This window comes from Aristolochia californica, unplaced genomic scaffold, assembly GCF_029961685.1.
Source record: "Aristolochia californica isolate CCGP_79_NKW_82.1479 unplaced genomic scaffold, dmAriCali1.0.hap1 SCAF_5, whole genome shotgun sequence".
Classification (NCBI taxonomy): Eukaryota; Viridiplantae; Streptophyta; class Magnoliopsida; order Piperales; family Aristolochiaceae; genus Aristolochia; species Aristolochia californica.
In genome coordinates this window covers 9,491,319-9,503,129 of record NW_027182214.1, presented here as the reverse complement: position 1 = coordinate 9,503,129, position 11,811 = coordinate 9,491,319, and the positions used below count along the sequence as shown (strand labels likewise).

The 11,811-nt window shown below is 34.7% G+C and overlaps 2 protein-coding genes across 4 annotated transcripts; one reads left to right on the top strand and one right to left on the bottom strand.

Annotated features, from left to right (window-relative positions):
- Positions 1 to 955: 955 nt before the first annotated feature.
- On the bottom strand, positions 956 to 5,097 carry LOC137966489 (uncharacterized). Of its 3 annotated transcripts, XM_068813123.1 has the most exons (12): positions 4,736 to 5,097; positions 4,497 to 4,631; positions 3,933 to 3,999; positions 3,640 to 3,718; positions 3,488 to 3,547; positions 3,197 to 3,275; positions 3,033 to 3,116; positions 2,689 to 2,729; positions 2,236 to 2,301; positions 1,802 to 1,861; positions 1,676 to 1,727; positions 956 to 1,593 (listed from the first exon to the last, which is right to left on the bottom strand). In XM_068813123.1, exons 1-12 carry the CDS (start codon positions 4,872 to 4,874, stop codon positions 1,511 to 1,513), a joined length of 945 nt encoding a protein of 314 aa, XP_068669224.1. In that variant the 5' UTR covers positions 4,875 to 5,097; the 3' UTR covers positions 956 to 1,510. The 3 variants fall into 3 exon arrangements, with proteins under 3 accessions (XP_068669224.1, XP_068669225.1, XP_068669226.1); XM_068813124.1 differs by lacking the exon at positions 1,676 to 1,727 and having other exon boundaries at positions 956 to 1,640; XM_068813125.1 differs by lacking the exon at positions 3,033 to 3,116.
- Positions 5,098 to 8,197: 3,100 nt separating this feature from the next.
- LOC137965051 (signal peptidase complex subunit 1-like) lies at positions 8,198 to 8,479 on the top strand. Its single transcript, XM_068811448.1, has one exon. The coding sequence runs from the start codon at positions 8,198 to 8,200 to the stop codon at positions 8,477 to 8,479; it is 282 nt and encodes a 93-aa protein (XP_068667549.1).
- The last annotated feature ends 3,332 nt before the right edge of the window (positions 8,480 to 11,811 follow it).

The window sequence follows — 11,811 nt, the reverse complement described above, 5'->3', positions numbered from 1 at the left end:
GTTGCGCCAACTTTGAGGCATTTTCAAGAACCTCACGAGATATGAGTTTTCAAACCGCAGATGCCTGTCCGCATCGTTCAAGTGTCTACCTCGGAGAGTGGCTTTTACAAGTACAACTTCACAGGAAGAACGAGAAGAGATTGCCTGAATCGTTCAGTTGACATTCAAAATAGATCTTTGCTTTTTTTTTATGAACGATTAAAAAATAAGTCTGAATTACGATCAAAGACGAAATATCTGAAAGTCATCAGGAGCTCCATCCATTAGGCAGAGGTTTCATTTCATTCGACAAAGTACAGAAGTCGTCCAACAAAAAAAAAATGTATTTTCGCGGACCTCTGCGGAAGCAGTTTCATGCAAAAGTACAAAACCTGATTGCGGCTCCGACAACCAACCCTGAATGAAGCAGACGGCCGTTTGGCAGCAGAACTCCCCCTCTCTCTCTCTCAACAGTGGAGGCTCTGTAAATTTTTTAAAACCTCGAAGTAGAGAAGGAAGGCGAAACGAAATAGAAAATTAAGCGCGAGAGTCCCAACGACACGTCGGGTTAAACACTCTATTAAGTTTTAAACACTCTGTATTTTCTTGTTTTTTAAATGAAGAGGGAGGGAGAGGGAGCAAGAGGATGGGGTTCTATTAAGTTTTAGGATTCTATAAAACTAACCTTCGAAAAATACTATTAAATTGTGTGCTAGAATGGATGAAGAAGCTAGCAAGGAGATAATGAAAGAGAAGAAGAGTCGGAGTAGGGAAGGAGGTGATCCAACTAGAAGAAGAGAGAAGGAAATAGGGTAAAAAACTTACATCCCCTCTCCCATTACTTGTATTTATAGATTCCACTGGAGTATAAATTACAAGAATATCTTTCACATAGGTTACATAAAAGAAGTAGGTAAAACTGAAATATAAGTACCAATACCTAAAATAATCTTAATTCCTTCTTGGTTGGCCACCCTCCTCTCTCCTTGTCTATTGTGGGGAGCTCACTATGCAAGCTAGGTGAAGGCAATGCCTATCCTCTCCTATTAGTGGCCACCGAATTATCATGATATTTGTTTATGGAGAAACTATCCCCTTGTTGACGAAAACAGGGAGGAGAGGACCACCTTTTCGTGCTTTACAGGCCAGATATGGATGGTGTGTATTCCTCGACTGGCAAATTAATAGTAGAGGTTTCTGGTTTTGCTAATCAATATCCAACTTGCTAGTTCCAAACCTTGCTTTGACTTTTTAACTTTTTGTCCATTTTTTCTTTTTATTTTTTAGATTCCTGATCACGCATTGCATACTACACCTCATTGTCCCAGTTTGACTTCAACTTGTAGACATTCCAACAGGGCAAAGCCATTGGGAATTGCAATTTCATAAGTAGCACCATTTCGTGATCAAACAATTTGAATACAGTGAAGCCCCTGCTGCATTGAAACATGGAATTGCTTGCAAGAGGTCAAATGTCACTTTGGTTTTCTGCAGTGCTTCAGAATTGGGCTATGCATCCAAAGGTTCTAGATCAATATCCCAGAAACTCCTTGACATTCCATGAAATGCCCCTATCGTAAGGGTTTTTAAACCGAACCACTTCAAAGGGATGACCTGTGAATTACATCACATGTAAACTCCATCATATTGGAAAGAAAAATCTGCAGGATGAAAGAGAAGAGAACTTGTGTATAACCTGATAGTGGTTGAACAACAAACTGAAACTCTGGATATTTCTTCCAATTTATCTGAGATTAATGGTTTTGAAATCAATGAAAGGCAGCAAGCATGATAAGATAAAATGATGCTAAAGAGTACTTACCCACTCATCTGTTTTGATATTACCAAAGATACAGTAAATATGCCATACCAAGAACACAACCTAGAAAGAATCAACAGATATACAGTCAAGCATTTGACATCAACAGAACCCATCCGTTCCACTGCTCACAGGTATAACTTCAGCAAAAGTAAATGAGCTTTTCCACTGCTATTGTGCTCAGTGAAGATTATATAAAATGAGCATAAAGTGACATGAAGAGGAACTCGGCGTTACAGAACATGTAATCTCTGAGTAATTTGCATGAATGACTCAGACTAAATAAAAGAAAGATGATCCAGCAGGGAAATGCATGTTTCAAAGACTGAACAATAAAATGATGAATGTAAGAGAAAGATTTCATTTGAAATGCAAGTAAACTAACAAACAGCTAACAACAAATTAAACAAAAGGAAGATTATGAAAGGATCCAGTACCTGCCATGGCACTTGAAGGATAGAGAAAAGCATTGTACTCACAGGTAAGTTGTTTGAGATATTCATCTGCCAAATTAGGTAAGGAGAACCTTCAGTACATATGAGACAAGAAGAACATATAAATTAGCGAAAAGATATCACTTTGTCCTTTGTGATACTTGTTGTTCCAAACGCTCACCAACTAATAAAACCGAAAAAATTTCACACAATGGATGAAAATAATGCCAAACATTTGAAATACTTTAACAATATTAGAAATCACAAAAATGATGGTCAAGATATGAATGTTTGAATCTACAGAAACTGCTTTCTCTGGAAGTATATGAGAAAGAGCAATAGTTTTAGAACGTTCTCCAGTTCCCTTCCTTCATAATCAAGGATTGACGAATAACATAATAGCAGCTATCTCAATGCTCAAAATATGACTGCAAGACAAACATATGTAAGGTTTACCTCTAAGCCAATTGCAAGTATGTTCTGTCGTATCACAATAACTGCATTCCATAATGGCAACCATTAATGAACCCAAAGGCAAAATCAAATAGAAAAGAACGGTATAGATTCCATATTGATAAACAAGAGCCAAAATATTTTTGCAAAAGAAACATATAAGCATAACCTTTTACCAAGCTTCCACTGAAATTTGATAGCATGAAAAATGCCATCATTGATCTTTTTTTTTTTCCTATTAATAGTTAAAATTTAAGTGCCACATTTGATCTAATTGTTATATCCAACTAACTAAAAATAAAGGTAAGACTGCATAAAAAGAATAACCAGTAAGATAAGTTACTTACATTGTGAAACACATTGTACATAAGAAACCTCAACAATGATAAACCCAATGAGAAGAACCAAAAAAAGAAGATAATTCGATTGACCTGAGTATTAGAAGATGTGTTTCACGATTGATGAAAAAAGTAAGAACATAGATCATAAAGCCACAAGTTAGGAATCATACCTATACAGTTTCCAAAAGCAGGACAGTGATGGTCAAATCCCTTTATATAGGCGTTGCATATTTGACAATATCTAACTCGCTGTAGGAAAAATGAATTCAATAAAAAAAATAGAGATAATCAAAAGTGCATAAACATGAGAGAAAACAAAGAAAGGCAGAGAAGCATTAACGGAAAAGGAATTTCCTGGACGTTCATGGACTTAAAAAAAATTCAAACGTGTAACTCCAAAATAAATTAGAACAAGGTAACAGGTTGAAATTGCACTCTGTATCCAGGTAGTGAGGATGTACTTCTATTTCTTTAGAACATTGTTTCTGAGGCAACCCATTACTTTCTGACAGCATTCCTTCCTATAAATAAAAGCAAAATAGGCTCAGAAAATGCTACAGCAACATAAGATAGATCCAACTATAATATCTAAATTATAGAATAAAAAACTGACTGCTGAATGTGTATTTGGGTCAGCTCTATCCAAAGAAGAACGGTGAGTTGTAACAAAGCCAGGATCACTATGGTGGATTCTGCAGGAAAAGAACAAACAACAACACAAGGTCAAAACTTAATGAAAAATGCATTTGCTTTTCTTTTATCAACAACCTCTTCGAAATCAGATACTCCCCTTTGATCATTACAAAGAAATACCACTTCTGAAATGCATCCACATAAAATAAATCTGCCCAGTTCAAATAACAGGAAGCACATTAACATGATCAAATGCAGTGAAAAGAAGCTAACCTGTAAAGTCCAACCACAAGAAGGGCAAACTCTGTATTGATGATGACATTCTTCACAGGTGAAATACCTACAAAATAATAAAAAATGAAGGCACGGCTGAAGGTTTGGAAACACCCAAACTTCAATAATCTAAAGTAGTCCAATGGAAGACCAAAATATGCTACTAATGGAATACCTTGCTTGGTAATCCACTATTCTTTTGAGCATACACGTTATATGTATAGATTGGAACAAATTATCCAGTGAATTAACAATTCGACGAAATTTGTGTCTTGTCAATGAACTTAAGCATCCACTAGCATTTGAGCATAGTCCGCGTATGATCCAGGACTATTTATTTTAAGGACTAATCTCACGCTTATTAGTCACGCTATCAAAAAAAAAAAAAAAAAAAAAAAAAAAAAAAAAAAAAAAAGCCATCAAGTTTAGCTATATGATAAACCAACAAGATTTTCTCCTGCCTGAACAGGATGAGCATCAGAAGCAATCCAACTTAACAGCAGAAGAGAACCCAAACTATATAGACAATTTCCAGAAGTACCATACGGTCGGAATGGAACGGACCTTCTCGTATAACGCTGATATAAACTCCCCATACAAACAGGACGGTGAAGAAAACGAAAGCGACGGCAGAACCCGAAATACCAAGGAGACGCCGACAAAATTTACCGAAAACTGCACCAGCGAGGAGAAGGGCACCTGCAACAAGCAGCAATCTCTATAATCAGAGGGAGTACTGATTCAACAGAAAGCCCAAAGAAATAAAGCCGAAGCCAGATAGATAGAGAGGGAAACGGAAGAACCTGAAATAGCAAGCATGAACAAAAGAGAGAGGAAAGGGAAATAGAGGGGGACAAGTAACAGGGCGAACTGAGAGAGGAAGACGGAGAGACAGGAGAGAACAGAGGGTAACAGAAGCTGAAGCCGGTTCTTCAGATGCATTTGAAACGGTAAGATATATGCTTCAGCGCCAAAACCAACAGCTTTTTGCCTGCCCGTATCGCCGTATCGCAAATCGCAGGAAAACCGGATTACAACCTCAGATGTCCGAAGCCATCAATAAACACCTGATACATTTGTCACGGCCTCACACAGACAAAATCGATGGGAGAAAGCTGGTGTGGTTTATCCCTAGCCCTTTCCATAACTTCGAAAAACACACACGGCTTTCGTTTAGGAAGGACGGCTGCATTTTAAAATTTTAGTTTAATTTATATCTTGCCCTTTTTCTTTTCACAAATGTATTCTGCTGCTGCATGAATTCAGGGGAGAGATAATAACAAAAGGAGAGTAAAAGAGAAAGAAAAATCATTTTGCAAGAGTAATAAAAAAGATCCGATCTTCTAGATTTACGAAGTTTGATTTTTTCTCCTTTTCTCCCTACTATTTTGAAGTAGGAAAACCAATTATTCAAGTTTCTTCCTTTCTTTCATTGTGTATATGTTGTTGTAATTTAGATTTATTGATTTAGGACAATTATGATGATTGAGGTTGGAAAAATAGATATCTCTACATCTAACTAGGGTGTAATTCATCCCCTTGGAAACGTGACGTAAAATGATAATAATTTTTTTTATTATTATTATTATTATTATTAGTACGAATTTTGTTGCTATTATCTATCATTACTAATTCTATTACTAGTATTTATTAGTACCAATTCTATTAATATTATTATTAATATTTCAATAAGCTTGTGTCCATTTTATGGAACTAGTCATATCTTCAAGCTTGTCTTGCTAGAATATAAAAGAGAGAAGGGAAATAATGGCCTATGATATATTATCATGTTGATTTCTTCTCTTTTTTTTTAAAAAATAATTATAAAAAGTACTTCTTTTCTTTCTAAAATCATTGTTTTTCTTACTAAAAACATTCCATTTTTACTAGAATCATTGATTTTCCTATTAAAATCATTGTTTTTTTTTGTTTGTTTTAATGCATGCCTCCATTGTTGAACAACTCCTTGTTCATCATACAAGTTTTCCTAAGATTTATTTAACGTAAACTTGGTGTTAGATTCAAAGACTCCAAATCTGGGACTATTTTTTAGTTCTTGCCAAGATCTCATTTTTATTCTAATTTTCTACATTGATTTGCAATAGTTGGTAGGTGTGAGATTCTAGGGTTTTATGCTTGAAAAAGCTGAAGTTGAGGTGAAGAAGTAGAAAAAAGAAATAGGGAAAAAAGAGAGAGAAAGAAATGGTTAGAAGGAGACCAATGAGAGAGCACGAGCTAGGGTTTTGAACCTCACAAGGAGAGCTCAAGTATGAGGGGGGGTTAGTCCACAATGAAGTGGAATCAATTCCCCCTGCATTACCTAGTTCATCCCACTTATGGCGTTAGTCTAGAATGACTTGAATTGAAGTGAGATAACACCATTTCATCTCCTCAGGCAAAAATGACGGAAATCTGATTCCGCCCTTTTTTTCAAGTCATCCAATTACCGCGAGCGACGACCTCCCCCCCCCCCCCCCCCCCCTCCCCTCTGAAACTAAAAAATCACGCTCATTTCCTCTTCTCTTCTCCTCTCGCTCAGCCTTCGTCTCTGGGCGAAATTTTTCGCCCGACTTCTTCTCTCTTTTTCGCTGTCTCGGCTCTTGTCTGCTCCTCTCGCTCGGCGCTCATTTTCCTTCTCTGCTCCCTCTACTGTATCTGCTCCCTCTCTCTTGTTATCTCTCGTTTTCGCCCCATCTCCCTCTCTCGTCTCTTTCTCTCTCGGCCTTTCTCTTCCCTCTCCCTCTCGTTTCCCTCTAGGCCTCCATCTCTTTTCACTCTCGGCCTCCCTCTTCCTTCTCGTTCTCGCTCTTCTCTTTCCTCCTCCCCCGATTTCCTTTGATTTAACCTATTCCGGTTTCGATATCCTTCAATTTCCTTCAATCTTCTTCGATTTTCGACAGTTAGGCGTCAATTTCTTCCATTGGGCTTACATTTCCCCATTCGGCGGTGATTTCCCCCAAATTTCAGAAGGTAATCCAAAACCCTAATTTTTTTTCAACTAAATTAGTGTTGTATTTGAGTTAATTTTAATTTTTGTGCGTAATTGATCTTGATTGTGGCCTAATTGTGGGATTTAGGGTTAGGGTTTATGGGATTTAGGGTTCAATTTCGTCTTGATAGGGTTTAATTTCGGGATTAGAGTTGGGGTTTGGGACTTTTAGGGTTTTAATTTCTGCAGATGCCCTTTTATCTTGAAAGATACTTGATAACTTTTCTGATATATTTATTATTTTTTAGGCCATTGTTGTTACTCGCACTGTCTGTTCTGCTTCCTCTCTTTTCAGTCATATATTACTCTGTGATAAAGTTTTATTCTTGGTACTGTTAAACTAAAAGATGAAGAGGAAAAAGAATAAGAAGAAGAAAGAAAATTGAGTTAAATGTCTACTGTTCTTTTTTTCTGGTATTTTGGCTTTCCTATATTTGAATTAGTGGTAGTATACTAGAAACATGAATTTATTTTTGTACATTTTATAGCCATTATTAGACCAAGGATTTTCAATTTGTATTAATTACTATTAACTTGTCTAAGCTCGATGGTTACTCACTGATGTTCTCTTCTAGGTCCTCAAGGCCCACAGTTGCAAAAGGTCTTGGAAAGGCTAACTAGGCAGCACACTATTCCAAATGTTTTTATTGGTAATCTAACCCTTTGCAATGCCTCCGCTCTGATGACAAATTTTCCAAGTTGATCTGCATTTTTAGACCTGTTTATTTGGAATATTAAACGTGTGTCAGATTCCAAGCATTCTTCTATGGTAATATAGTGATGTTTTGGACCACCCAAAAGTTTGAGTATCGATATAATGTATAGCACTAGATGATTTGGTGCTCTGTTTATTGTGTATGACATGTTTTTCCTTTTTCACCTGCCCCTTAACTGTATACATTGGATGCATAACTCTGCAAATTTTGTGGCTTGTTTTTTTGCTGGGGAAAAATAATTTTTTTTTTTTTTTTATGATACTAAGATGGCTTGTCCAAAGGGTCAAGTTTTACTTTTTGTATTTCTCTTCTTTGTTGTTATCTAGCAATTTCTTTTTATAGATGAAAGTTTAATTTATGAGGAACAAGTGCTATACTGTTTTAAGCAATCAACTGCCTGCTATACTTGCTCCTGTCACTGTTTGGCATTTGTATATCTGCATGTTTTCACATAAAACTTCACCATATTTCTTTTGGATATTGAACAGCTGGGCGAAATGGACCTGTTCTGCTTCTTGAATCCCTGCTCTCTCCGGTCAATCCATCTTCGCATAGCTAAAATGGATTGGCAAGGACAGAAACTGTCGGAGATGTTGATGCAGACCATGCTTGTTGTCCATGCTGTAGTGGCATTTGTTGTTGGCTACACATTCAATTCCTTCCAAATGATGCTCGTGATTGTTGTTGGTGGAGTTCTCCTGACGACATTGGTAACCGTTCTTGATTGGCCCAGGTTCAATCGTCATCCTCTCAATTGGCTGGATCCAGTTGAAGTTGAAAAGAATCCAAAGCCACAACCTCCAACTTCTAAAAAAAAGACCTCTAAGCATCACCTGAAATAGGTTTTGATAAACATGCCAATGTGTTTTAGTTTCAAATGTTAGTATCTGCTTTGGTTATAAACAAGTGATTGTCACCTGATGATTCATGTAGTTAATGGTTGGATCATATTCGTACTTTGTTTCTAATATAAGCATTGAATCATATTCGTACAATGTTTTGAACCTAAGTATCAGGTTTGTTTTATTGGATGTTTGGTTGTATGCATTCAGAACTTTATGATGAGAAGTTTGAGACAGTTTTCATGTCGCTGTATAAAAAAAAAATATTTCTTTTGGATATAATTCTATATGTTGTTTTACTTGGTGACCAGGTTGTTTTACTATATATTATGTTATTACAAAATAATTTATTTATTAATTATATTCATTTATGTTATTTTTAACTGTTTTATGTACTTTAAATAATTTATTCTAGTCACACGTAATTAGTATATTAATTTATAATAAACTGTAATCATTAATTGGTTTAATTATGCAATTGCTATAATTAATTAAACAATTAGGTTTATTTATTATATTCCCTTATGTTATTTTTTAATTTTTATTAATTTTATATAATTTATTATAGTCACACGTAATTAGTATGTTAATTTTATAATGAATTGTAATCATTAATTGGTTCATTATCCAATTTTTAAAATTAATTAAACCATTATGTTTATTTATTATATTCCCTTATGCTATTTTTTAATTTTTATTAATTTTATATAATATATTCTAGTCACGTAATTAGTATATTAATTTATAATGAATTGTAATCGTTAATTGGTTAATTATCCAATTGCTATAATTAATTAAACCAGTAGGTTTATTTATTATATTCCCTTATGTTATTTTTTAATTTTTTTTAATTTTATATAATTTATTCATGTCACACGTAATTATTGTTTTAATTTATAATAAACTATAATCATTAATTGGTTTAACTATCCAATTGTTATAATTAATTAAACCATTATGTTTATTTATTATATTTCCTTAATGTTATTTTAAAAAAAAAATTAATTTTATATAATTTATTGTAGTCACACGTAATTATTGTTTTAATTTATAATAAACTATAATCATAAAAGGTTACTCATTCTCTTCTTTATTTAGAAAAAGACACTGAAATCTGTTTTCCAGCCACTTCAACTGGCCTGGACTAACACCCAAACATGAGTTGAAGTGGAAGCAATTCATCTCACTTCAATTCAATTTTCCACTTCATTTCCACTTCATTGTGGACTAACTCCCCCTAGCCTCTCCTCCTCATGATGTCTTATGTATAATCAAGGTTAGAAACCCAAATACATGATAAATATAAAAAGGAATTAAAATACTTAGTAGATATGCCATTTAAATGCTTCTTCAACACTCCCTCTCAAGCTAGTGAAAAAATATCAAATATATCGAGTTTTGTGCCAATACAACCCAGGGTCCTACTATAATGATTTTTGTGAAAAGGATATATTGCACATATATGACACCAACTTGAAGCTTCTCTTGAACAAATTGACAATCAATTTCGATGTGTTTTGTCCTTTCATGAAATAGTAGATTAGCCGCAATATGAATAGTTGTTTGATTATCAAAATGAAGTTGCATGAGCTTAGTTATTGAAAAATCAAGTTCAGTTATTAAAGACCTAAGCTATAGCAATTCACTTACTGTATGTGCTACTTCGGCATGGGATTGAGCTACCACACTTTATTTTTTGCTTCTCTAAGTTACCATGTTACCTCCAATAGTGGTGCAATAAACTGAAGTGGATTTTCTATCATTAGGAGAACCAACACAATTTGCATCTGTAAATCCTTCAATATTGGTGTGCCCATGATATTTATATAATAAACCTCAACCTAGATTTTTCTTTAGAGACCGAAGGATTCTTTCTAATGCCAACCAATGGGGTTGTCATGGTTGATGCATAAATAGACTAATATCACTAGCAAAGTAGGAGATGTCTGATCTTGTAACTATGAGATAAATTATTTTTCCAACCAACCATTAAAATTTTCCAACATCTACATTTTCTCCATATTCCACTCATAATCTAACATTTAGTTCCATAGAAGTATCAACTAGTTTACAACCAAGCATCCATGTTTCTTTAAGTAAATCAAGCATGTACTTCCTTTGATACAAAACTATGCCATGACTAGATTAGAGTACTTCTATACCGAGGAAATATTTTAACAAACGAAGATACTTGGTTTGCAACACTTTGATCAAATTCTCCTTAACTTGTTGAATTCCCATGGAATCACTTCCTATGATGATAATATCATCTACATAAATAGCCATAAGTATAATGCCATGTGTTGTGTCTTTAGTAAAAATGGAATGGTCGGTTTCACATCCTTTAAAACCAAGTATTACCACAACTTTGGTAATTTTTTTTAACCAAGCATAAGGGGATTATTTCAGCCTATGACTTGAGATGACATACTTTCTCCCCTTCAACTACATAAACAAGTGGATGAATCATAAAGACCTCCTTAGATAAGTCACCATGAAGGAAAGCATTTTTAACACATCTAGCTGAACAATTTTCCATTTAAAATTAGCGGCAAGGGATATGAAAATTACTAATTTAACTTAGACACTGGTGAATGCCATATGACTGATTAACACCACTTGGCCACTAACCTTGCTTTAAACCAAGTAATTGTTCCTTTCAAAATATATTTTAAGGTACCCATTTGAAGACCATTGTTTTTTATTTTTTTTGTGTGGATGGAAGTGCGACTAAATCCCAAGTGTTGTTTTGATACATTGCATGCCTTTCTTCGTCCATGCCAACTTTCCACCTTCAATCAAAACTAGCTTCCTAATAAGTGGTAGGGATATGAGAAAAAAGATAAGATTGTCATGAAGGTAACACAACTAGAAGACAATATGTGTGTGGATTAAAAAATGTGTAAGAGGGTGAGAGGTAGAGCAGGGTCGCTCCTTAAGAAAGGTAATAGGTCTTGTGTCATATGGTGGGCCAAACATAATAAGAGAAGATGGAGGAAAACTTACATCAGAACCATTAGATGTGTTGAATTTAGAACCCGATTACTGATATCTCGAGCAAGGTGAGAGAGGGAAAAAGAAAAAGAAGGAGAGAGAGAGCTCTCGGGTAGAGAAGAGAGAAGAAGAAAAAAAAGAAAAAAAGAGTTTAGGTGTTGAATTTATGGAAAAGAAAAAATACTTCTTTGACTTCATTAACTTATTATAATCATAGTACATGGACCTCTATTTATAATAGAGGAAGGTAGTAGAGTCCAATTACAATAAAACTACCTTTTTCCCAATTACACCCAAACTCTAACACTTAAAGATAAAGTCTTAGCATAATTAAATAA